Raw genomic sequence first — 26,487 nt, 5'->3', positions numbered from 1 at the left:
AACGGAGATGACAAAACACTAACTCGTCTTGACCGTCCTTTCCGACACCCTTGCCACACCCAAGGGCAGTGATTTGAGGACAAAGCAGGCCAGCACAACTTTGTTTGGAAGGATATAGACAAACTTTGATGTCGAAGCCAGAACTCGATCCTTTCTTCCAGTGCTGTTGGGGCGAAGTATGGCGATTACGTCTGCGCAGGAGCTTACTGCATGCCGAACGCCGCAAAGAGAGCCCTATCAGAATGAGGAGCCTGCCCAGGCTGACCAGGGACATCGACGCTACAGAGAGACTTGGTTTATGGCTGGTCACGACTTTAGACATTCATTTACAATGGAGCACCAGACGCGGCTCGGTCCTCTAGGCGCATCGACCATGGACCTCTCCTACCGCGGAGATGATGGATTGAATGTAGGCATTCTTCACTGGCCGTGACGGCATTGACAGTTTCCCGTACCATAATGCGGATAGCACAGATCAGCGAACGCCACACCGGTCCACTGCTTCCAACTCCCCAGCCTTTCCTTCTCCAGTCAGTGGCCCTTGGCCTGAGGGAAAACCAGCGCAGTTTGGATACAAAGCGAGGGCCCTGGGGGATAAACAATTCCTATCTACCTATCGTGGCCCAGACCAAACCTCTACGCTTCGATGCTCTTGGTTTGCCTGCGATTTGCCTGCTAGCTCGCGTGCAAAAGCCATACCGGTGTCGGCGCCAATGGTCATTGGGGGTGGCTTTGGCGACTCGGGGAAGTGGTGGCCAACGGGAGAGAACCTTCACATCCAGCGTCCCATCGCGCTGCGTTGGCGTGGGTCCAAACCCTCTTGACCCCCGCGTAAGCTATGCCCTTGCGTGTTGTTCCCATTACTTTCCGCAAGTTGCGGGGGACCTAAATAATAAGCGCTCTGCTTTATTCACGGCTCTTTCACGAGGGCGTTCCATTCCGAATCGACTAGTCTCCAACCATAAGTCCCCCCGTGGATGTATGCTTTCGCGCACGGCGTGCCCACGACCCCACGACCATCTCACAATGAGTGGGAACCCCCTTCGTCGTCCATCCCATCTCGAGGGGGCCTCGGCCATCGCAGAGAATGGGATGGCTCCCGTTCGATCCGAATGGCCAGCCCCTGGATACCCGCACTCTCTCCCGTTGGACTTGGCCGCCAACAGCGAAACGATCTCTGACCGCAGAGCCATCCGTGGTCCTCCTCCAGGCGACCGATCCACCCCTGCCAAAGTTGCGATCCCCAGAACCACACGCCCTCTCAACGCGACGACCAGTGGCCGCGTGGGGCGAGCCTGTGAGAATTGTCGGGAACAAAAGGCCAAATGCAGTGGGCAGAGACCTTGTCAACGCTGTCACGATAACGGCGTCCAGTGCTCCTATAGCGATAGGAAGTGTGAAAAGACCCAGAAGTGTGTCAGAGATGTGCCTTCTTGCATGACCTGTAAAGGGCTTTTAATAACAGACTCAGGCAGGTGGAAGACTTGACAGCGCAAGTGCAAATGTATGAAGCTTTGGTGCGAGATTTATACCCGAAACTCGATGCCGAGTCCGCCCAGCTAGTTGACCTGACACTCGGCGGCCGATTAGCCCGGGTAAGATTTCCCCATCGTGTTCCCACCCCATCCTCTCTCTCTCTCTCTCTCTCTCTCTCCTGCTTCGGAGTACATCAACTCCTTCTCCCTACCACCCTGGCCCTATCCATATACGCCATAAGGGAAAGAAGCCACCACCATTACCACCACTACACCACTACACCACTACACCGCCACGCTGCTGACCATGAATCTCTCCAGGGCGCTGCTCTGTCCGCCTTGAAGCCCACAGGAACCGCCCATCCCGGAATCACTATCGGTCACACCGAGGAGGATTTCAACCGCGATGAAAAAGTCCAGGCTATGGGGTTTGTGGGCGACCATTCGGAGATAGCATGGTTGTACGAACTCAAACGTGACCTCGACCATGGTCATGTCCGCGCCGGCGAGAATCCCTGTCGACCCCCGATCTCATCCCTCAACTACTTCCAAGACGACTTGGACTTCCCAGGCCTCGAAGATGACCCTCTTCCCCAACCACCACAACACATCGAGGCCCAGCTGGTGGATAACTATTTCCAAGCCGTGCATCCTGCGTTTCCTATCATCGGAAAGGTATTCTTCTTTAGTCAATACCGGTATTTCTGCGCGAATCAAAATGTGCGACCAGGGGACCGATGGATTGCGATTCTGAATCTGGTGTTTGCCATCGCAGCCAAGCATTCGATACTGGTCAAGAACCAACATGACGAAACATGTTATAGTCATACGGCATACTTCGCTCGTGCCTGGAAATCAAGCATGGGTGCCGCCTCGTTGGAAGATCATCCGAATCTTCAGCAAGTCCAAGTTGAAGGCCTGGCTGCATTTTACCTCCTCTCCATAGGACAAGTCAATAGGTGGGTCTTCTTTGCATTATCATTTATCCTTGATCTGCTGTTTCTCAATGAGACTTTTCTTTTGCTGATCAGTGTTTTCTAGATCATGGCGAATATTGGGAATGGCGATTCGATCGGCAGTCTCCATGGGCCTCAACCTACGGAGCGGGACAGATAGTGTCGCGGAAGTCTCAAAGGAGACTCGATATCGTGTGTGGTGGGCATTGTTTGTATTGGACACTGTGCTGTGTGAGATAACTGGCCGGTCCCCAAGCACCCAGGATAGCTTCTGCACCACCCCTCTGCCGATCCCGTATAAAGAGGAGAATTTTGGGGACAAATGGGTAAGGCAACTTATCGCAGACCAAGATGTTCGAAATTCCCTCGTCACTTCCTTGCTCTCCTCGAATGAAGCCACTCCGGATACAGAAGACCCGAAAAGAGGCGCACGCCCGGTCAAACCTGCTAACGATCAAATTATTATGACCGAGACGCTCACACCAAATACTTCTCTGCACCTTCTGTATGTGGTGGACCTAGCATTTCTCACTCGAGAAGTCATTGAGACCTTGTATGCTCCCGGAGCAGCCCAAAGATCCTGGCCAGAGGTAGAGTTTGCGATATCTAACTTCAACAACACTGCAGACAACTGGCTCTCTCGCCTTCCAGCAGAGTTCCACTTCGAACAGTCGGGAAAAGTGCTTCCCTTTGCTCGCCAGCGGAGTATCCTGGGCTTCCGCTTCTACGCCACCAAGCTTCTGATCTCTCAGCCCTGTCTGCGCCGTCTTGCTTATCCAATAACCGGCGCCGGCCCTCCTAGTGCTTTTTGCGGTCTCATGGCAAAAATATGCGTCCGGAAAGCTGGCCAGATGTTGAGTCTGCTTCCAGACAGACCAAGCACGCTCTGGATTTATGAAATTTCCCCTTGGTGGTGTATGCTGCACTACATCATGCAGGCTAGTACCATCCTCCTGATCGAACTCTTCACCCGCACTCAACCCGGAACTGCCGAAGCTACCGATCTCGTTGGGAACCTAGAAAAAGCCATTCTTTGGCTGCGTAGGAAATCTGTCCATGACCCCTCCTCAGAAAAAGCTTGGCATGTCTGTGTAGACATCTTATCGAAGCACGGTGGACATTTTGGCTTCAAGATTGATGTTGAGCTCTAGGTACTGGGACATCATGAGTACATGCCGCTATGAAAACTCACCTCGAATTTCCTGTCCTCCTTCCTGGGTTGATACAGTACATGTTACTCTACACTCTCCGTGCTAATGAATTGTGGTGTCCGCAGTGGGTTATCGTTTTCTTTTCAACAATTTTATTATCAAGTTCTAGATCTTGCGTGCTACCACTGTGGATCGAGATCAATTTGTGTGGCCTATCTAGTCATTCATTGAAGCGCATTCATTGGAATGTAGGACCTATCTAAGTTGGAATATAGGACCTATCCTAGCTCTGATACCTACGTCGCTTAGACTGTCTGGTAACTTTCTGCCTCACTAGTGATACTCCCCTAGTGCAGTCGAACCATGCCTGTACTAACACCCCATCCCGCGGCTAACCACTGATGATGGTTTCTTTCGATTATTAATAGATGTAGTCTACTTGCGCTCCGGTCGCAGCTTCTTGTCAGAAACATTGATACCTGGAAACTAACATCAAGTCTTGACTCAGTCCGAGATATCATTAACCGCTAGATCGAAATCAAACAAAAGCATCATCAAACAAATTCTGAACATTAAAAAATCATTAGTAGTCCTACATTTCATGACACGTGTAAAGATTCTCCGCCTCATTCAAAAATGTATCGACCGGGTGCAGCAACCCTAAGTCAATATCCGACTGTGCGAGGAAGTCTTGCATCGTCGGCTCTAGGAAAGCCATCTCGGTCGTGTACCCGCCGGTCAGGTCCCGCGCCGACACGGGATATGCCTCGGTGGAAGTTGCAGATGGGCCCGCCAGGAGATCGGCTTCAGTAGGTATCATGGGAGCCGTAGCCGTACTGGATAGGATGGCCGGCAACGACGCTGATGACGACAGCGTCAGTGTCGATGCCAGTCCGGGTATCGGACCTGGCACTGTTGGCGCTGTAGCTGTATTCGGCGCGTCGCTCGTCTCCAGACCTCCATTTTCGGCCTTCCGGGGCCGACTGGTGCCCCGGTATACGTCCAGGCAGACTTTCACCTGCTCCAAATTGTGGTAGAACTCGGCCGCAGCGAGGTTCCCGTTCTCGCTCATCGCGCGTAGGAGGTCGAGTGCCGAGTCGAAGCTATTCATATCATTCGGGTTCCCAATCGGCACGAAACTGGACATGGCGAGGATCAGCGCGGATGAGAAAAGGTAGTGCGCGTGGAAGTATCCGAAGGTGGGCATGGTGCCGTTGATCCAGCGGGTTAGAATCATCGAGTGGGAATGCCGCGCCGCGTGAATGCATGCTTCGCTGAGGGTTAGAACGGGTTGAGAGACATGGTCTCTACTACCGTTCTCTGACAAGGGCTTTGTCCCGCTGTCTTTGCGGAGGGTGATCAGGAGATGGAGTAAAGTCGGTCTGGTCGTAAGGATGATGCACTGGTTGAAAGCCATATGTAGCGAGACTACCGGCTTCTTGCTTGATTCCAGGTCTTCCATGTTCAAGCGTACGCTTTCGGGGAGGGTTTCGACCCAGTTTTTCAAGGCCTTGAGAATTTTTTGGACTCGCTGGAGAAAGGTCTCTTGGTACTTCCGTCGGCTGTAGAGCTTTGTGATGGTCTCGCCGACAATCCGAGCGAGCTTGATGTTTGCAGTCATATAGTCTGTATCTGACAGTTCTTCCTCGTGTCGCCAGCGCGGCGAAATGGTTGTCGGCATGTCGACGTGGATGTCTTCATCCAGGATCTGCATAGGCAATCCCATCTTCGACCCCCACATCCGATCGAAGATGTAGATTGTCCACCATATCTCTATGCGATGTTGGCGTTCCACAGGATCGATGAGCTGAGACTCGGGGATATTGTGATTCAGCCCGATAGTCAGGCCCATACGCATGGCGTTCCCAATCAGCACGTATGCGGAGTGGCGTCGATTCAGATAATAGGAAAATAAGGACTATCAACGTGAGCTTTCAACGGTCCGCATCTCCTTCAGGGACCACCTACCAGTAACAACAGTGTTTCCAGATGTGTGATACTCGTCCGCTCCGGTAGAATCTGAACTAAACTCATTGCCCGAGCAAAGTAGGCCGTACCGGGAACCCGTAACCCGGGGGAGGGGTCGGACCGAATCGAATACGCCTGGCCAAAGGCAAATAGCGCAAAAAATTTGCATTTATTGGCCTTGCAGTTGAAGTTACCTGTCTGGTAGATCTCCTCGAGTTTGTCTAAGGTTGATTTCCGCATCATGAGGTGGTAGAGATACCCGATCTGGTGAATAGCAATCCGCACTAGCAGCCGGGCATGATGCAATGTCGGCCACTGCACATCGGCTTCATTGGCGGCGGCTGTGATGGCTTCTTCACGCTCCCACTGTGTCCGCGCAATGTGGGCAGTGGCATTGTTTCCCGTGAGAAACCGACGGAACCGTGTGGCGAACGCCGAGCACGCTGCTTCGCCGATATAGATGGGCGGCGAGGATGGATCATAGCGATGGAACCACGCTCGATCTCCGATAATGGGATTCTGGATGCCAGTTGCATCAGGGGCTTCTGTTGGTCGAGACGGTTCTCTAGTGTTCACTTTTAGTCCTGTTCTCATACTGTGGCTGTATGTAGAGGCGGCGGCATACTGTTCGCTATGTGGCTCACCAGGGACTTCGGGCGCATCGGCCGAAGTAACCGATTGCTCTTTCAAGCGTCGGTTTTCCGCCAGCAGCTGGTCTAAGTAACTACGGGAAATTAAATTAGCTTCCGAGTTTTAATAGAGCTGCTGATCACAATTGGGGTGCGGCCATACTTCTCGCTAACCTTGACTTGACGATCCCGCGCGGAGTAGGCGCATTCATCGGCACAACCGACCGTAATGCACTTGCTGCAGGGCTGATCTCCGGAGCATTTGATTTTATGGGCATGGCACCGTTGACATCTGGCTATCAGTATCAGCACGGTGGTCACCGTCCGGGTTCATCTGGAACGCACGCGACAAATTTCCTTCTCTGCTGCCGATGTTCGTCCTGCTCGGCAAATAAAGCGCCGCGTTTCAGCCCATTCCCGCGTGCCATCTCGTTCAATCCACTTGACATTGGCCAATGCGAAAAAGGAAAGTCGTGAATGTGTCATAATGAATGCTCGGTGATCTCGCCGTCTTTGCCGATGCCTCGGTGACTAAAACCGAAGTTGTATCGGGGATGGGGCCAATCATCCGGTTCATCGCACGGAAAGTGGAGACGGGTGGAAAAGATTCTGAGCACCCAACATTAGCTCTGCAGTGGTCGGCTTAGACCGACAGTAAGGTGTACTTTGGTGAGGCTCCAGCCGCTGTGCGCAAAATTCATCAACGGAATGTCCTTGGTCGTGAGTGAAAAACGCGAGTTTGATAATATGCTCACGCTCATTTCTTATGTCATTACTCGTTTCTGTCTATGTCTATAATCGAACTCTATCATGCGTATCTTGTCGTCCAAAAAGAAAGGAAAGAGTGCAACTCCAAAGAGCATATAGCTCGTCATCATCAAGACTTTGCGTCAATACCATATTTGTCCTCAACCCATCGCTGCATATCAATTCCCCATTTTGTGATCATGAAAACAAAGACGCCGCCGATAAGGGCAAAAAAGACGCCTAATCCTTGATCAGCACTCGAATTGCATCGAAATTTCACATTTGTACCTACAGATCGTAAAGGTCCAGCCTACGCCAATTGAATTGATCAAAGGCTCAACGGCCGCCGTGGCTCCTGCAGCAAAAATATACTGGACCACATATTTCCCACTGATCACCTCTGAACGGATATGCGGCATAACCTCTAGAGAAAGACGGTCAAACTTGAACTCGACCCCTTGTGGAATAGGACCTATTAGATGCTTACCAGCTGAATATGTATTGAGCCCATTGAAAGTGCCCAGCAACCCCACGCCGGCTGTGAAGGCACTGATAATAGGGACTGCCATGCCGCCCACCTCTTCCTGCAAGGTCCAGGCGTAAATCAGCGTAGATGCCGGGAGCACCAGAAATAGAGTGATCAAGCCACTATTAAGCCGATCTTGAGGGAGGCGAACTCCATTGCGCTTTTGGATCCACCGTTTCACAGCACGATCCGATAACTTGCCGCCCATGACACTTCCAATCAGAAAGCCCATTCCGGGGGAGAGATAAAACAGACCGCTGACAAGCGGAGTAGTCAGGTTGAATCGCGGATTAAAGATCGAGCGAGCAGATGTGAGGATCGCATATTGAAAAGTCGCGAGCAGACCGCATGTCAGATGCTGTGTGGGTAAGTTTCAATCTGGATGGCGGGCCGAGTGGGCGACTTACACAAAGAAAGACGTTAGGGTAGACAAATGGGCCGAAGATGCGCAATGGGTTAAATTTGCGCAGGACGAGAGACATGTTGATGGGTTGTTGGACGGGTATCTCTTGGCCTTTCTTGTGGATGGTTGGAACAAAAAGAAGGGACAAGACAAGCCCCAAGGCAGTCATTCCAAACTGAAGCCAGTAGATGATGCGCCATTGAGCAAAGGTGACGATGATACCACCGATACAGGGACCTAAACTTGGTTAGTCATGCTTCTGTCCAGCCCGGGACAGAAGAGACAACTCACCAATAGCTGGTCCACTGACAGACCCAACCATCATAAATCCTACAGCAGTTCCCCGTACGACCTATGGCTCGACGGATTAATGTCTTCACGGATGCGGCACATTGTGACTGCCTTATATATTGGATGGGTAGACGACTCACTGGTGGGAAGATGTCTGCAATTATAGTTTGTCCCGCCACCATGAAAAAAGTTCCAGTGAATCCACTCAGTAATCGCATTGCGATGAACATATGCAAGTTAATCGACGCTGCTGTGCCAGCAGAGCAGCCACACAGCACAATGATAGCGGCGTTATAGGCCGTTCGACGGCCAAATAAATCAGTGATGGGCCCCCAGATGAAAGAAGAAAATCCCATTGCAATCAGGACGCCGGCATTAATGACATTGAGAATCTCCGTCGTCGTCGAGAACTCCGTCGCAATCTCTGGAGTCGCGGGCAACAATGACGTGCTGGAAAAAGTGACCGCCAGGGTCATCCAACTGACGACGAACAGGATGAGGCATTTACGCCAGGTGGGAATATCATATCCACTGATAGGTTGCGGTTTCGACTGCAACTCTTCATCCGTATCGGAGTCGTGGGGAGAGTTGGTTTCTGGTGAAGCTTTTTGGGCCTCCGGATCCTGGGTGGCCCTCATTTTGGTTGTATACGACGATCAAAATGTCGAGGGAAGAAACAAATAATTCCAATTGTTGTATTTGAAAATTTGACATTTCTTTCTCTCCCCCCTGAAAAGAACTTCAACTTCAACTTCAGGCGATTTGGTGAATTGCACTCATTTCAGACTTCGTGGTGATCGCACAAGTTTTGTATTTAGCGGCCCTCGGCGTGTTGATGTTGTCGCCGAAGCGAAGCTCAGTGGGACCCCCACTTCGGGCCACCAGGAGCCACGCCCGTTGGATTCAATCCATTTGAAAGATAAGAAACAAATTGCGATTCGATGAGTCAAAGAGAGAGAGGTGGGGAGAGCGTGAGGGTATGAAGAGGGAAGAGGAGGGAGAGCATCACAATCCCTTTGGTTTCTGTTTTGAGGCAATCAATCGGGTCTGTGGGTTCAGGTCCGCCAGGAGTTGCATCAAGACTTGCTAGATTGAGTGTCATCGCATGGACTGCATGGGATGGCAACTAGGCCCTTGTTGACTTACTCCCATGGGAGTCTCCTAGAAGGACACGAATCTTCATGGCAACGTTTTGTGTGTTCATTTTCTTCTACATTTGTCTTGATCAAGCACCGGGCTGGTTGTATTGTGGTTAAGTATAAAAGCCGACTATATTTTATACTTTGTCAAAGAATAGCAACCAATAGCTAGCGTTTCTTTGGCTCGCGGTCCGGCTCCTGATCTCTTTCATTTCACTAGGGCGACGTTGCCTGTTAAACTGCTGGTATTGGTGATCCTTCTGAATGCACGGTCGGGTCTGATTATAATGTGTTGCAAATATGTCTTCTTGCTCGCGAAATCCCCCTAAATACGGCGTCATTTTTAGATTTCCCTCTGAAAACACCATGGCTTTCTCTCTCTCTCTCTCTCTCTCTCTCTCTCTCTCTCTCTCTCTCTCTCTCTCTCTCTCCTCCCCCTCCCTCTATACATATATTTCTAGATTGCATTGTCAATTTCGCAGTCTTCAAGCGAGTCGACGATCAATGTGATCGACTGGGCCGAGGAGATTGCGGTTGAGCAACCAAGAGGAGACCACGGAAACATCAGTCGCGGGATGGGCTTTCGATCGAGAAGGTTCATCTGTAGTTCAGAATGCTGTCCACGATCTCCGACCTTTGAACTTGACTCTCTGTGCCTCCGTAGCAGCATGTCTCTTATGACGAGATCAACATACCTTCTCTCAGCCCGCGTGGGTCTCCATGCTCGGTGGTGGGATCGCGTTGACAGAGCGATCGGCCCCAGGACCCGAGATGTCTGCTCGGCAATGAGCATGATGCACTGGGTATGACGGTCATATGCATGCCTGCGACTACAGCAGGGTGCTGTTGATAGCTGATAGTTGATAATCTTGCTCCTCGGTTGAGGATTCCCGGGGCTCGAGCCTTCTTCAGCCGCCCGTCATTCGCGTCGTGTGCCGGGCGCCACCAACCGCAAACAAGCAAACAAGCTTCGAAGCCAAGTCGGCAGAGAAACCACCACAGAAACGATCAACAGTTCGTCCTCCCTCCGTGAACGCGCCCAAATTCATGGCTAGACTGTGAATACCATGCAGGTCTTGCAGACTCCATACTCTGTCCTCCGCATACAAGATCACACCGGGCCGCTTCAGCTGACGCGTCGTCGCGCCGGTCTCCGAACGACGGGCTTCAAATGAGAGAGCGGGTCGCCAAGCCACGAAAAGCACGGTCGTCCCTGGAGCCGAGGAAGACAAAAAGGGAACTACCCCAGAGCCCGTGCGACCTTCTTCCGGCGAGCCTCAGAGGGTGACTGCTGTCGGGTGTTAACCTCAATTCCAGTCGATCATGGACGTCAAGGAGCCCAGCGAGACCAAGGACATAGAATCGCCGCCGGTCGGGCCACATGAGGCGCATTTCGTCCTGATTCCCCAGCCCAGTCCCCACCCGCGAGATCCCTTGGTAAGCCCATGTCTCCCCGGAGCGCGATCCAGATTCGCACCCTAGGAACGTGCCTCAAAACTGACTGGTGACGGACTAGAATTGGTCGCTAAGAAGCAAATATGTCATTCTGGCCACCCTGTGCTTGGCGTCTTTCTCCGGCGCCATTGCGCCGCTGTCAGGCCAGTTGAACCTTGCAGACCAGGAGAAGCTGTACCACAAGACGAAGCTCCAGGAATCGTACGCGGTATGCTCTCTCCCCCCATCAAACACACTTGATGAGTCGCATCGACCGTTGGTGAATCACCGATTCCCCTAACTTTGGATACTAGAACTCTGCGGCATTGGCTGGCATGGCCGCCGGCCCCTTCTTCTTCGCACCTATCGCGCATGTCTTGGGTCGCAGCTCCGTGATCTTTTGGTGTGTGCTGTGCACACTAATCTGCCAGATCTGGGGCGCCGTCATGACTCATTCCAATGATTACATCCCCTATATCATTTCGCGGCTGTTCTCGGGCTTCTTCGGCGCCGTCCCCACGGTTCTGGGCCCGCGGATCGTCACCGATTTGTTCTTTCTGCATCAGCGTGGTCGTGCATTCACGGCACTACATATGGCCTTTTTGTTCGGTACCATCGCCGGCCCGACATTCTCGGGATTCATCTCGGCAGGAGCCTTCTTCCCCGTCGAGTTTTGGTGGACCGTTGGTCTCCTTGGATTTACACTGATCTGCTGCTTCTTCCTTCTGGAAGAAACGGGATTCAACCGTGTGGAGGTAGAGAAGAATCCTGAAATCCCCCGCGGTTTCGTGGCGAGTCGATTAGCGACGTTCTTCTTTGGACAGCGAGTGGTGCAGCCCACTACTTGGAAAGAAACCGTATGTTCTCACTCTATCTCTAGCTGGAACATCTTGAAGAGGCGATTGCTGACTATCACGGAACCATAGGCTCGGATTGGTATTGCCCCTATCCTCATTGGAATCTGTCCGGTCACCATCATCATGGGCGTCTTCACCCTGATTTCTTTTGGCTTCTACGTGGGCGTCAATGCTCTGACCCCGGTCTGGCTCCAGAAACCCGTCGCTGCTGGCGGATATGGCTTCTCCCTCAAACAGAATGCCGCTTTTACTTTCTGTCACTGGATCGGCATCATCTTTGTCCAGTTCTATGGTCACTACTTGAACGACCGCATTCCACTCGCTCTCGCCCGCCGCTGGAATAACGGGGCCTGGAAACCGGAATACCGACTACACGTCCTGTGGCTCCCAAGTCTCGTCCTGAATCCTATCGGCCTGGGGATCTTTGGCGCCGCCCTGCAGTACCACTTGCATTACATGGTTCTCGCGTTGGCAGTGTTCATTGTTACGATTGGATCGCTAGCCAGTGTGCCTGTCACGGTGAACTATGTGGTGGAGTGTTTCACCAAGTATCCCGCAGAAGCGGGAATTGTGATAGGCGCCTACCGAATTGTGTATGGGCTGACCATTAGCTTCTACATTGATCCATGGGTGGAGGCTGTAGATTTGGGCTGGGTTTACGGAATGATGGCCTTTTTCGCAGTCTTTTCATTCTTCTTCGTGATGCTGCTTATGTGGAAGGGTCATGCTATTCGGGGGATCCAGTTCGCCAGTCTGGGATCGAGCGAAGAGGGCGAGAAACTGGTCGAAGAGTAGACGATCTGGCCCCTCAAGATATGGCATAGATGGGTGCATTGGACGAGCTGTTCTTGACTGTCAAACATCCCTTACAATTTGTGGTGTGAATGTCCTAGATCTTGATAATAATCATAGTGTATAATCTTTCTTTGAATGTCCCTTCAACTTGAAGCGAATGATCATCAGTAAAGGAAGGTTTGATCTGTTGCCATGAACTATATAACATTTACTTCGAGACGCCGAACAGTATTTCAACCCAAGCCCAATCGAAAAGGAAAAGACGCCTGAAAAGAACCCAATTGACACATTTTATCCCAACTGACAGTTTTCACTCATTGCCTTTGGTGTCCGGCATCAACGCGGGCATCAGATTCGCCACAGTCTGCACGTCTTTATCTCCGCGTCCACTCAGGCACACCACGACGTCTTTTCCAGGCCCCAGTTCCTTTGCAACCCGCACTGCACCCGCAATAGCGTGCGCACTCTCCAATGCCGGGATGATGCCCTCTGTCTGGCTCAACAACCGGAACGCATTCAGCGCATCTCCGTCTTCTGCCGAGAGAAACCTGGCCCGGCCAGACTCCTTCCAACTGGCCAACTCCGGCCCGACACCTGGGTAATCCAGACCCGCCGAAATTGAATGTGTCGAGGTGATCTGGCCATCATCATCCTGCAGGACGTATGTGCGCACCCCATGCAGAACTCCTACCGAGCCCCTCGACAACGTCGCTGAGTGTCGGCCTCTCTCAATCCCATCGCCTCCGGCCTCCACCCCAATCATGGCGACGCCCTGATCTTGCAAGAACGGATAGAACATACCCGCCGCATTCGATCCGCCGCCCACACACGCCACCACAGCGTCCGGCAACCGCCCACCATTCATCTCTTGGAATTGCGCGCGCGCCTCGTTGCCAATGACCGCCTGGAACGTGCGCACCAGCGTCGGATACGGATGTGGCCCAAAAGCCGACCCGATCACAAAATGCGTCGTCTTCAGATCCGTCACCCACGTCCGGAACGCCTGGTTCACGGCATCGCGCAGCGTGCCTCCGTCCCCCGGGTGCGCCCCAGGCACAGCTACCACCGTTGCCCCGAGTAGGCGGATTCGGAATACGTTGAGCGCCTGCCGCTGCACATCCTCTGCGCCCATGAAGATCGTGCACTTCATCCCAAACAGCGCGCACAGCGTCGCCGTCGCCACGCCGTGCTGGCCCGCGCCTGTCTCCGCGATGATTGCCGTCTTGCCTAACCGCCGCGCCAACACGATCTGACCCAGCGCATTATTAATCTTGTGGCTACCGGTGTGGTTCAGATCTTCACGCTTCAACCAGATCCGTGCGCCCCCAGCGTGCGCGGAGAGGCGATGTGCTTGGTGCAGCGAGGAGGGCCGGTTAGCGTATGAAGCGTAGGAGCGAATTTCCTCCCAGAAAGAGGGGTCGGCGTTGGCAGCAGCGAAGCCCGCTTCAAGCTCGGTCAGACATTCCATCAGGGCTTCCGGGACGTACTGGCCACCGAATTGGCCGAACCGAGTATGTGTATCGAGAGGCGCGACGGCCGAGCGGGGAGTCTCCTTCGCGGCTTGGGGTTGGCTAGCAGAGGGTTGAGGCTTCTTGTCCCTCGCAGCCGGGGGCTGGATCATCCGGGACTCTGTTCGGCCTGTAACGTGCAGACAGTACTCCTTGATCTTGGTCGCGCCAGTGCCAGGCTCGGCATCGCGCAGTAGGGTGATGATCTGGCTGCCGATGACGACGCCGTCCGCGATGCGAGCTACGTCCACGAAGTGCGCGCGGGTGTTGATGCCAAATCCGACGGCGGTTGGGATGCGGTTTTCTGTGTGAATCTGCACGCGGTCTAGCAACTGACCAAGGCCGCTGTCCAGTGCCTTCAGAGAACCGGTGACACCCATCCGAGAAACAACGTACACAAACGAGTCGGCAATACTGCAGAGCATTTTGATGCGGGAGTCTGGAGTCGACGGCGCGACGAGTGGGATATATGATAGCCTTGACTGTGTCAATTTCTCGGATATTCTCCTGGATATAACATGCCGAATCGTGGCACTCACCCTTCTGTTTTACAAAGGTCCCGGAACCGAACTGCTTCCTCTGGCGGGAGGTCGACTAGAATAAACCCATTGACACCGGCAGCCGCGCAATCTTGGAGAAGTCTTTCCTCCCCATATGCTCGAACGGGGTTATAGTACCCCATGAACAACACAGGAGCCGTCAGACCGAGTGCTCGCGCATCTCGGACCATCTGCAGCATGTGGGAGATGCGCACGCCATTTTGGAGGGCCTGAGCGTTTGATTTTTGGATTGTTTCACCATCGGTCAGAGGGTCTGTAAAGGGGATACCAAGCTCGATGATGTCTGTTTCATTAATTCAAAATGGAAATTCCAAGTCAGCATGGATCATATATCTCCATATGTTTTTGATGACGACCGGGTCAAGAGTCTGTACCTGCGCCGCCGGCTTGCAAGGCCAACATGATATCTGGCGTCTCTTCAGCAGTGGGATAGCCAGCGGTCACGTAGGTGATGAAGGCCGCCCGACTCTCTGCTTTGCATGTTGCGAAAACCCTGTTGATTTCTTCCATTCTTTTTCAAGGGAAATTGGGGACAAGAAAAATGTGCAGCAAAGGTCGTTATTGAGAAATTTAGGTATGCTGTCAATCGATAGAATAGGCAGTGAAGGGAATCTGGGCAATGGAATTAATTGCATTATAGATTGCCTTGGAGTCGGCTTTTTATAGTCGACTTGAGTGTTTTCAGCAGCCATGGTGAGTCACACAGGCTGCTGAGCTTATGCAATTAAGTTAGTTTAGCAGAATTCCGGCTTCACTACTTGTGGTTGGCGTTTATTAGTTTGTGCACCATAATTGTATATTCCAAAGGTGGGGGCTTGGCTCCGAAATATCCAATCATGCCACTCCGTATCCCATCATCGGAAGCCTTCCATTGACAGAAGACCTCTCTAACAGTACCATTGCAATCGCCATAAAGACAGATACATTGGAACTCGGAATCAACAGTCGCGCCGTCCATCCAACCATCATTTCACCGAGTTCTATGCTGGGTGGCAGCTATAAATGAGTCAGAGCGCCTGTCGGATCGGGTCGATGCAGACGCGGCCCGCAGGCGTCGGGTCGGCTGGAGCCATCTATCCCGGGGGCCGACTGTAGGAGCTGACAGACCGGGTAAACGAAACATTCTGGAAAAAAAATAGATAAGGATAAAAGGGCAGATTAGATTAGATAGATTGCGCTCTGAGGTTCCAGGCCATTGATTCTGCTCAGCTGGAATGGGTCGACGAATTGGTGGTCGGGATAGTCATACATTCCAAACCCATTGTTTCGAGACAACTGGGTGTGAGATTGAGCAACGTATTTCAAGTTCAGAGGTAAATTGAAAATTAAATATGAACAGTCTAACAAGCTGATCCAAAAATTTCCCACAGTTACAAGAAAAAGCATGCGCCAATGCGCGGATCGCTGAACTATAGCACATGAAAAAAAATGCCCACTAAAGGGGCTCAAAAACGAAAGAGAAGGCGGGCCATTTTGTAGTAATCAACAGTGGTCTACAGCATGATCATGAAAACACCTGAGGCCACGGCTGCCACCAGGTAAGCACCAGTCTGCCAGGCGCCAATGTGGACGTACTGGGGACCGAAAGGAAGGGCGGCTGCACCCTTGGAGGTGGCGGTGGAGCCAGCGGCAGTGGAGGCGGCCACACCAGCATTGATAAAGTTGGTGCCAGCGGAACCAATGGCGCTCATAGCAGAGGACTGAGCAGAGCAGGAGCTGGCGGTTGTGGCAGACTTCTTCTCGGCGGCACCGCTAAAGCCGCAGGCCTTGTCGGACTTCCCGTTGAGCTGGTAGTACCGGTTCATGGCCCAAGCGAGACGCTGTCGGCTGTTGCACATGGAGTAGGCACCATACACACCGGAGGTGGAGTTGTGGTTAACACCGGACATGGCGCCCTTCATACCGCCGAGATAGTCAAAGGTATCGGTCATCTTCTTGGTCGAAATGTCGTCAACAGGCACACATTCCAGCTCGTTATACATGCACTCGCACAGATCGGCATTCGGCGAGGGGGGCAGAGAACTAGCGGCAAGCCAGTCAGAACCGACGGTGGGACAGCTACGGCCGACGGTGGTCGAAACGGAGTAGCTGGCACTGTTCACACCGGTTGGGGTCGCCTTCTGTATCTGGGAAGACAGATTTTCGAAATCTTGCAAGGTCTTGACCGAATTACCGCTGGTGGAGACCAGACCATACTCGTTGGAAGTTTCGAAGTACATGTAAACAATGCCACCACTCCAGACGTCATTCATCTTTGGACCAAAGAGGACGGGTACGTCGGTGAATTTACGAGGGCGAGGAGTGTTGCAGCCATACTCCGAGAAGAAGGCGGGGACGGGGTAGTCAGCAAACTCCTTGGTACGCTCTTCATAGCCGGAGGTGGAGTAGGAGGAGTCACCACACCATTCGTAGATGTTGTAGCCGAAGAAGTCAATCGAGTCCTCAGAACTATCGCAAATCAGATAGTTTGAGATCTGTTCACGGACGGTCTGGTCATCGTCGGTAGCATAACCAATGGCCAGAGAGGAGCGATAGTTCTTCTCCTTGATGTAGGATTTCATGTCACGAACAGCAGCCTTGACGTAGGCCATGGCAGCGGTGTTGTTAACTTCATTGGATACCTCATTGCCAGCGAAGAAACCGATCACATTGGGGTATTTCGCAAACGCATCGACAACTTCAGAATAGCGAGTGAACAGGTCAGCATCCCAGGTGGGCTCGCTGGATTGGATGGATTCGCCGGGAGAAGAAAGGTCGCTGATGACGTAGATACCGGCATCGGCTAAGGCGTTCATGCACTCGTCATGAGAAGAGTTAGGGTTGACGGCGTAGGTACGGACGACATTGGTGCGCAGCTGAACCAGGTACGGAATATCACGCTTGCAGCTCTCGACATCAGCAAGCGGGTCAACGTAGGAGTTGGCACCGGAACCGCTTCCAGAGGCTCCTCCACCGTTGTAGTCGGCCTGGTATGCGACACCACGGATAAAGAATTCAGTGCCATTGTTAGAGTAGAACATCTTTTTGCCCTTGATCTCAATGGTAGGCACAGTGGCCATGGCCGAGCCCAGCAGGGACAGACCAGCAAGAACGGAGTACTTCATACTGAGCGATAAAGCTCGATTCAAAGCGAATGTGTAGAACTCAAGGGAACGACTGAAAGTAAGTGGCACACGCGGGAGAGAGAGAGAAAGGAAAATGAATAAATTCAAAAGGGAGGGAGGTCGAGGGAAAGAAGGGAAGTATGAAGAAGCAGGGGAGGACAAAAAAGCCAGTGATTGGATGCAGCCGAGAGAAAGTGGGTAATGTCGTGGATGCACCCCTGGCGCTAGATGGCGATTGTCTGTGTACGCCGCAGGTCCTCGATATCCTTGCGAGGCAAGGTACGAGCGAGGTACTTCCCCGTGGCAAGGAGATTGACCGGACAGGTCCCATATTCCCCTGGAACCCCCTCATTATCTTTGACGACGCATCATCAGGCGGGCTGTGTGGGTAGATGCATTGCACATCATTGGAGCCGGATGCTGTCACCGGCCACAGATCATTGGCATGCAGAAACGCATATCAGGCCTTGAAGATGTCGTGAGACCCCATACGTCGGGACCCTCCAGGGTCATTGGGCCCTGATGCCCTGATGGCCCACTTTCTGGGGTCCATTGCTTCTTGGTGGTGGATTGTTTCGGACCTCGATGGGATCCACATCAATGTTTAAGTGGACCAAGTTGATGTAATGCAGAAGTTGAACCAAAGTTGTGCCTCGTCTCAAACTGCTGCTCCTTTCCGCCTTTCTCGGTTTCCCCTGAAACCAAAATCTTCTGATTCGCCCACCACTACAATAATCCACCCTTCGGTCCACCAAATCAGGCCAGACGGACAGGACCGACAAAAGCTTATAGACCAAAAGACCGAAAGTGCAGCCAGGTGTTTTTACTGGGCAATCAGAAACGGAGTGGATTAAATGACCCTTCAGTGACCGAGTCCACCAGCCCACATGTCTCTCCGGACTTACTCACCTAGGGATATGATCGCACTTGAGGACTGCGCCCAAAAAAAGAAATCTGCATAACAAAGGACCGGGTCACATCTCCATCGCGATCCGACCGCATTCTTGACTGCGGTCGGTCGAGACACGGCACACGCACCCCATCCAATGGGCTGCCAACCAATCGCCCATCCCTTTTGTCATCCGCGTCAGACCGAAAGAGCTTATGTTGCCTATCGAAGATGAACCAGGTAGGGATGATGTCGTCAAGCATCCCGGACCTCACAGCAAGCGTGACATTATTTGGCGCGTACATATTCCGGAGGATTGTTCCTTGAGAACCCCGTCTCAGCTCACACCTTCTCAAGACAAGGGCGTGGACTCCAAATTATTCTCCGTCGTTGACACGGGAATGTGCGCTGCCCGGTTATTCTTAGACTTTTTTCCGCGGTGATGTCAAGGGGCATCTGGCTCTATTCAACTGCTTCTCCAGGATCACAAGCTAATCATTCTCTACTCAACAAGCCGACAGTCTAGACAATCATTTCCAGAATCTATGGCCAGCCACTGTCCCTGGAGCCCAATTTCATGTTTCACACTCCGTACTTTCCCCTCAGAAACTCCCTTCACTGTACTCTTAACTCCGCATGAACAGGAAAACATCTCGAAAGCTGGTGCTGCGGCACGTTTGTCGTGATGTATCGATCGATGCGTTGATTTATGCGTCAATTAGTGGCTGCAAAAACTCTTTCGGCGGCAATTCAGAACTTTAGGCCAGTCGATTCTTCAAATTGATTATTCTGGGATAGTGGAACCGGCGAACATCCCTGTTTATTCCGTGCCTCGCCGAGTGGGTCCAGGGGACTATCTTTATAACTTGCTGTTCATCAGGGACGGCACACAAGGCAACCTCATATATGGTTTGATGTACAGAGTACTCCGTAGGGAGTTTTTGATAACAAAAGGCGAAGGTTGCGTAATCAGGGGCATCCTTCTGAAAATTCAAGTGATTTCACTGGTAGGGTGGCACCCTTGACAATCCCAGCGGGTACGCTTGCAGATCGCATGGAGGGGGATGCACCTATTGTACTGTAGAAAGGAAAAAGCCTACGATAGGTTATTTCTGATTGGATGACATTTTTTATGGTACACTGTCCTTGCCAATTTAGCTTCACATCTCAGATACATAGAGGAAAATGAAACTTCTACACTCTTTCGCTCAGACAACATTTGTTTCCTCTCCGAGAGGTTGTCCTCCAACGTGTGGCGTCTGGTTTGTTGGCTTGTTCGTTGATCCCTATCATCCTGTCTGCTTGCCGGACTTGCCAACGAGCGCCCTGGTCCCCTATCTACAGCCCAAAATCGGGAGCATCCCTTTTGTGCATTGCCCATCGAGTTTGGTATACAATACGAGGGTTGGAATTAGACATCGGCCAAAAAATTGCTAATAAAGCTAGCGATACGTGTAACCTCGGGTTGCGTTGGCTACAAAAAGATTGCAACATCATGAGATGTTCAGATTTGATATGATTGATAAGTCGATGTCGAGAGCGACTAAGAACAACTTCTAAACAGCGACCAGATAAATACAAGTCCCGGGTGAGTAGACATTGAATAGTACCCAAATAGTAGCGAATCATTCATCGATGATAGATGCAAATGGGCAAGGTATCTGAAAATTCCTGGTTCGTTCCATTAATTTTTTCTAGATTCCGTCCCTACTCCAGTACAAAGCGCAGGGCCTTGGGACGTCTGGATTTCTATGGGATTGAGATTATAATTCAAAGATAGAACATTATGCGCAGCGTGAGATTTTTAATTGTGGATATTTCTTCCATTTTCGAGTACATGAAAATGCTTTCGCTCTACAATACTCCGCGAAGAAACTGGTCGGCTACATGTACTACGTGTGGTATTTTGTAGGTTACAACTTGGTATCACTTCACCCAAGCGCAACCAACAACAAAATTGTTATTATCGAGCAACATGTGCCTAGAAATGCTCTTTAAGTGAATTCACTATCAAATAATTTTGATTTATAGCTTACGGTCGCTATATTGACTGTTTTCATTTGTGTATTTTTAAGATATCCACTCTCAATATAATATATTTGGACTGCGGCAAAATCTTCAAAATCTACGGATGTTCATTTATATCCGTTTTTCTAGTTCTTAAGACGTTTTTTACACTTACTTTGAAATTTCAAGTCCCATGTTTTAAAACAAATAATGGTTGAAGACTTCACCTTATAGTATATGCCTTCGGTACTGAGAAGCCCTGCTCTTCACGCCTCGGTCCTTGATTTTCTTGAATAGGAAGGATTTGAATTCAAAGCATGGTACGAAGTGTCATTCCAGCAAAATGTGTTATTTTCATCATGAACATTCATGATAGTTAACAAAGTACATGTACACTAATGAACCCTTCTACTTCGGGAAAACAATACGCCGGATATGGGTATAAGCCTCAGGCAAGAAGATTAGTAACCTAACTCCTGACACCCCAACCTTAGGCTGTCGTAAGCTACCACGTGACACGTTACCGCCCGAGCTCCAGCGGACAGCTTGACCAACCCCCCGGCTCATCCCACCATACTCGACTCCTATCCGACCCTTCATTCTTTCTCGCTGTGCCCGTGGAGGATTTGATTCGCCCGCCATGGCCGAGTTCGTTGACCCCCGGATGACTAGTGTCAAGCCCCGCATCCGCTATAACACCATCGGAGGCATTAACGGACCACTGGTCGTCCTCGACAATGTAAGACCTTCGGAGACAGCTTGACACGGGAATGGAGCTTTACGCTAATACTCTGCGCTTTGACACAGGTTAAATTCCCCAGTTTCAACGAAATTGTCTCACTGACTTTGCCCGACGGCACGGAGCGTTCCGGTCAAGTGTTGGAGGCCAGAGGTAAGCTCTCCGACCAGCTGTGGGGGTGGTGTACTTGTGATGAGCTTCCAACAGAACGGCGAACTGACCACTGTGGTATTTATTGTAGGAAATCGAGCTGTTGTGCAAGTACGAAATGAGACCCAGCCATTCTGATTTTTCCCCCGGCCCCGCGATGGACATGTCGTTAACAGTACACTGGTTTGCTAGGTGTTTGAGGGTACTCCCGGTATCGATGTGAAGAAGGTAGGACGTTTTGTGTGAAAGTGTCTCAATCATAAAGCTGCTGACACTTAACCCAGACCAAAGTAGAGTTCACTGGTCATAGCTTAAAGCTTGGTGTGTCTGAGGACATGCTGGGTCGTGTGTTCGATGGATCAGGACGTGCTATCGACAAAGGCCCTAAAGTGCTTGCGGAAGAGTACCTGGATATTAACGGCCAACCTATCAACCCTTATTCTCGAGTATATATCCCCGTCAACTTCATACGCATACGCATTTGGGCTAACGCAACTTCAGGTTTATCCCGAGGAGATGATCTCTACCGGTATCTCTGCTATCGATACCATGAACTCTATTGCTCGTGGCCAAAAGATTCCAATCTTCTCCGCTGCCGGTCTTCCCCATAACGAGATCGCTGCGAGCATAGCCAGACAAGCAAGTCTAGTTAGACCCACCAAGGATGTACATGATGGCCATGACGACAACTTCTCGATTGTCTTCGCTGCCATGGGTGTGAACATGGAGACTGCCCGATTCTTTACCCGCGAGTTTGAGGAGAACGGTAGTATGGAGCGTACTACTCTCTTCATGAACTTGGCCAACGACCCGACAATTGAGCGTATCATTACTCCTCGTCTGGCTTTGACGACTGCTGAATATTATGCCTACCAGCTCGAGAAGCACGTTCTCGTTATCATGACCGATCTTTCAGCTTACTGCGACGCTTTACGTGAAGTCTCTGCTGCCCGTGAAGAAGTTCCCGGTCGTCGTGGTTACCCTGGTTACATGTACACAGATTTGTCAACTATCTATGAGCGTGCTGGTCGTGTTGAGGGTCGTAATGGCTCTATTACCCAGATCCCTATCTTGACTATGCCGAACGATGGTATGGAATAATCTCCCCCATTTCCCTGGGCAGATTTTCATTTCTGACTTTAATAACCTTTCTTTCTTGAACAGATATCACGCATCCTATTCCCGATCTTACTGGGTATTGCCTCCTCACTTACTACTTCCCTGCCACTCCTTCAAATTTACTAAATATTTCTCAGATATATCACAGAGGGCCAGATTTTCATTGATCGCCAACTGGCTAACAAGGGTGTTTACCCGCCAATCAACGTCCTGCCCTCACTTTCTCGTCTCATGAAATCTGCCATTGGCGAGGGCCGTACGCGCAAAGATCATTCAGACGTATCCAACCAGCTCTACGCTAAGTACGCTATCGGTCGTGACGCTGGTATGTTTTCCTCTCGTTTCTACCCCGCCTTGTTCATCATTCTAATCAAATCCACCGTATAGCCGCCATGAAGGCCGTCGTTGGTGAAGAGGCCCTTTCCTCTGAAGATAAGCTCTCTCTGGAGTTCCTCGACAAATTCGAGCGTACCTTTATCAGCCAGTCTGCCTATGAGTCTCGCACCATCTTCGAGTCTCTTGATATTGCTTGGAACCTACTTCGCATCTACCCCAAGGAACTCCTCAACCGTATCCCGAAGCGTACCCTTGATGAGTTCTACGCCCGCTCCGCTCGCAAGATTGCTAGCAAGGATACCCGCGACAACTCGGGCGAGCGACAGGATACCTCGGCGCAACAAAGTACCAACCTTATTGACGCATAATCTTCTGTTGCAGCATGTTTTGTGTTTGTTGGTTAGCATGGGACTAGCCCGCTTTAGGAAATCTCACTCTCTTCTAGGGATTTACAATCTATATAGCCATCGTGTAGCTTTGCACACCAATTCTTTTCTCTCATTTATTTGAATTAAATTCTCAAATCATCGGACCAATCGCTAAGAAGGAGTCCCGCGACTTATAAATCATACTCCGCGTGATATTTCATTTAAGCTCAAACCGTCAAAGGGTATTCAACAGTCACCTTTTTTTGCATAGCCATCATGAGAATGGCTCCGGGATGTTGGAAAACCGCGGGTTGGCGTGTGAGAGTTATGCACATTCCCTATTAGTGAGTAAAAAATCCACTTACCCCTCTCGCCGGTGTAGCACAAAGGCCAAAATGGCGCTCACCCATGTAGGCGTATGTATCCCACTCTCATCTACTACCAAGTAAATACGACCGCAGGGTGTGGAGAACAGGGCTTCCCGCCTGCTCAGCCACACTTAAGCCACAAACTAAACGTAGTTAATCCTCGAAGAGCCCTGGGCCTGAAAAACAGTGTCGCCATTTGTGTTAGAGTGAGTGAAAGTGATATGAGTAAAGAATTCTGGAGACTGGGGGTGAGAATAGGGTGAGAATACCCACCCCGGTGCGTCACTATGACTCCTATTAGTGCCTTACACCGCCCCCCCAACCCTTCCGGGTTGTGGGTGCGCCACGTATGAATTACCACCCACACATGAAATACCATTTTTTCATATTTCCCCTATCTACTACTGCATACTACTAGTATCTATAAAGAAAATATTACCTTCCTGACGTGCTTCCTCTGCTCTATCTAATGATGCCTGGGATTCCTGTGTAGGATCTGGTGGTGGTGATGTTCTATACGCTTTCTTCCACTGCTTCCTTACCCGCTTCCGCTCTGCCTCTGCTTCCTTCTTATTTCTTTTAGCAATAGAACGATTTGCATCTCTAATAGAGAGTACCCCTGTTTTGCTAAGCGGCGTTTTAACCTGGCGCTTAGTGATTAGGCGCTGTAGTGGTTGTTGAGCTTCCCTAATCTTGCGAATAGTATCGTTCGCTAGATTCAGATTCTCTATAGCAATCTTGTTATGATGAAATAACCGGTCAAGATTACGTTGCTGCCTAGGTGTAAGATCTTCTTGTTGATATCTAGCAATCTTCTTTTGATTCTTCTCTAGATCCTGTATAGATCTAGGCGGCGATTGGTCGATACTAGAAGAAGATATAGGTGGTGGTGAAGGTGTTGTATGAAGTATTGAATGAAGCGGTTGTAGATCTAGCGCTATAAGATCTGGGTAATCTTGGATAGGAAGGCTATTAATAACCTTTCTACTATCGACTGGATATATCCCACGATCTTTAAACGATTCACGAATGATTCGCTGGCTAAACGCTCTATTCCGAATATCACTGATTATTCGAAGGAACTCGGATCTTCCGATAGGGCTTCCACCCTAAAACGCGTGGTCGTTATTCGCTAAGCGGAAGTGTTGCTTATAGCTTAGAAACGGCTTACCGTCTAGCGGCTGGCAAAGATGCGTAGTATGTGGTAGGAATCCTATAGGTAGGATATTGTTCTCTTCGCAAAGGTGTAGGAATTCGAATGTAAGATGCGAACCGTGGCCGTCGAATATTAGGATACGTTTTTCACCCGATTTCGTACGGTCGCATGTTGATTCTATAAAGAATCGAAGCCATTGAACTACTATACTATCGGTTATCCAACCGTTTGGCGATGTAGTGATAGTAGTTCTTGGTGGTAGGTCGTCTGTTCGATTAAACCAAGATTCTATAAAGACCCCGTTGCCTTTAAAGATGAACCAGGGTTCCATCTGCCACCCGTCGGCAGCTATACACTCGATAGACGTGATATTTTCGCCTTGGTCTGGCTGAGGAAGGTCTACTATCTTCCTACTAGTAGTAGTAGTAGTAGTAGTAGTAGTAGATATGACGTTTCTAGACCTTCCTTCGCCTGGTTGAAAGCCGCATTCATCAAAGTTATAGACTAGACGTGCAGGCGTAGTCTTCTTGATAGTTTGGGCTAGTAGATCGTACCAATGTTGTAATACTGCTGGATCCTCTGCTAGAATTCGCTTTGACTCCTTCGTATACTGCTTAGTAGGCCCTAATTGAAGATGTTTAGGAAGCCTATTAATAAAGCGGTACGCCCACATCTTGCTAACTAGCGGCTTCCCGACGCGTTGGCATACACGATTTGCCCACGCTTCTAGTATCCTAGGAGTGATAGGCATATAGCAATCGTTCATATATTGAATCCAGCGAATAAGAGCTTCTTCTTGATAGGATTCGAGGGCGTATTTAGCATTGCATATAGCTGTCTTAGGCCTTGCTCCTTTTTTGATTCGATTCGAAAGCGTACGCCTAGGCACGCCAAATTCGCGTGCTAAACGCGCGAAATTCGGCTTCTCCTCTCGTGAAGCTGCTAGGCAGGCTTCTGCCATACGTGATTCATCAAATTTAGGCATATTTAGATGGTGGTGTTGGGTAGGGAAGCAAAAATAGGGTGGTAGGGAAAAAATGGTATTTCATGTGTGGGTGGTAATTCATACGTGGCGCACCCACAACCCGGAAGGGTTGGGGGGGCGGTGTAAGGCACTAATAGTCTAGAGCGATAGATATATAATATCCTGAGGACACAATTCAGGTCATCTATTCCTGACCTTTACCTATGTACATACTCGATAGAAGATGCTCCCAAAAGACATACAAAAGAAGCTTGGGAGAGGTGATGGGATCTGAAATCCTCCATTTACTACGGATCATATGGCCGTATCCCTAGCGCCTTTCCCTTCGATGGCTCGGATCTTCTCTTCTTCCACAAGTAATGATCTTCGCTCTACCTCCTCCTTCCTACTTGCTCCATACCTTATCTGAGTGCTCCGGGATTGCTAGATCTCATCAAGGAGAACACAAAAACCACCTCATATAATTTTCCCATGAGCATCAGAACTCGTGGGTACAAATGCACAATGCTATATACTACAGGAAGCTCATCCTAGCTACGCTATAAAGGTAGAAGATTCCAGCATTAAGTTGGGAAGTATAGGTTATCCTCATACTAAATTAGATCTTCAAGGCCTGTCAATGCGTAACAGATAGAGCTTCTCTTAACGAAGCGACAAACATTAACTCCTCCAAAGAGGGACCCGATTACCGCGCAGCTCTTAAAGTATTTTACAGAGCATTGCATTACTTTAAGACAAAACTTGCCGTTGCAGAAGTCTGTATGTCTTAATTTTACCAATTTCACTTCTCGGTGGGAGCGTGAGACTTCTCGCTCCCCACCCGATTT

At 50.5% G+C, this 26,487-nt stretch overlaps 6 protein-coding genes across 6 annotated transcripts; 3 read left to right on the top strand and 3 right to left on the bottom strand.

Moving 5' to 3' along the window:
* Window positions 1–1,026: 1,026 nt before the first annotated feature.
* Window positions 1,027–3,582, top strand: N7462_009663 (putative C6 transcription factor; the record flags this gene model as incomplete). Its single annotated transcript, XM_057081377.1, has 4 exons — window positions 1,027–1,412; window positions 1,472–1,595; window positions 1,797–2,434; window positions 2,517–3,582. The coding sequence occupies 4 exons, from the start codon at window positions 1,027–1,029 to the stop codon at window positions 3,580–3,582; spliced, it is 2,214 nt and encodes a 737-aa protein (XP_056930214.1).
* Window positions 3,583–4,174: 592 nt separating this feature from the next.
* N7462_009662 (transcription factor domain-containing protein) lies at window positions 4,175–8,784 on the bottom strand (the record flags this gene model as incomplete). Its single annotated transcript, XM_057081376.1, has 9 exons — window positions 4,175–5,500; window positions 5,551–6,261; window positions 6,365–6,475; window positions 6,521–6,607; window positions 7,241–7,348; window positions 7,460–7,810; window positions 7,860–8,030; window positions 8,166–8,207; window positions 8,287–8,784. 9 exons carry the CDS (start codon window positions 8,782–8,784, stop codon window positions 4,175–4,177), a joined length of 3,405 nt encoding a protein of 1,134 aa, XP_056930213.1.
* Window positions 8,785–10,608: 1,824 nt separating this feature from the next.
* N7462_009661 (Major facilitator superfamily domain general substrate transporter) lies at window positions 10,609–12,371 on the top strand (the record flags this gene model as incomplete). Its single annotated transcript, XM_057081375.1, has 4 exons — window positions 10,609–10,722; window positions 10,802–10,948; window positions 11,034–11,576; window positions 11,646–12,371. The coding sequence occupies 4 exons, from the start codon at window positions 10,609–10,611 to the stop codon at window positions 12,369–12,371; spliced, it is 1,530 nt and encodes a 509-aa protein (XP_056930212.1).
* A 310-nt stretch (window positions 12,372–12,681) lies between these two features.
* Window positions 12,682–14,949, bottom strand: N7462_009660 (tryptophan synthase; the record flags this gene model as incomplete). Its single annotated transcript, XM_057081374.1, has 3 exons — window positions 12,682–14,356; window positions 14,419–14,722; window positions 14,814–14,949. 3 exons carry the CDS (start codon window positions 14,947–14,949, stop codon window positions 12,682–12,684), a joined length of 2,115 nt encoding a protein of 704 aa, XP_056930211.1.
* A 983-nt stretch (window positions 14,950–15,932) lies between these two features.
* N7462_009659 (glycoside hydrolase family 72 protein) lies at window positions 15,933–17,543 on the bottom strand (the record flags this gene model as incomplete). The annotated part of the gene is made up of 1 exon (XM_057081373.1): window positions 15,933–17,543. The coding sequence occupies one exon, from the start codon at window positions 17,541–17,543 to the stop codon at window positions 15,933–15,935; it is 1,611 nt and encodes a 536-aa protein (XP_056930210.1).
* A 3,536-nt stretch (window positions 17,544–21,079) lies between these two features.
* On the top strand, window positions 21,080–23,151 carry N7462_009658 (H(+)-transporting V1 sector ATPase subunit B; the record flags this gene model as incomplete). The annotated part of the gene is made up of 9 exons (XM_057081372.1): window positions 21,080–21,178; window positions 21,247–21,331; window positions 21,420–21,439; window positions 21,521–21,556; window positions 21,613–21,774; window positions 21,830–22,418; window positions 22,493–22,523; window positions 22,585–22,772; window positions 22,835–23,151. 9 exons carry the CDS (start codon window positions 21,080–21,082, stop codon window positions 23,149–23,151), a joined length of 1,527 nt encoding a protein of 508 aa, XP_056930209.1.
* Window positions 23,152–26,487: the final 3,336 nt, after the last annotated feature.

This window comes from Penicillium macrosclerotiorum (assembly GCF_028827735.1).
Source record: "Penicillium macrosclerotiorum strain IBT 26536 chromosome Unknown utg000009l_segment0_segment0, whole genome shotgun sequence".
In the NCBI taxonomy this organism is placed as follows: Eukaryota; Fungi; Ascomycota; class Eurotiomycetes; order Eurotiales; family Aspergillaceae; genus Penicillium; species Penicillium macrosclerotiorum.
Note: the sequence above shows the minus strand (reverse complement) of the source record. Positions and strands in the feature narration are given on the sequence as shown.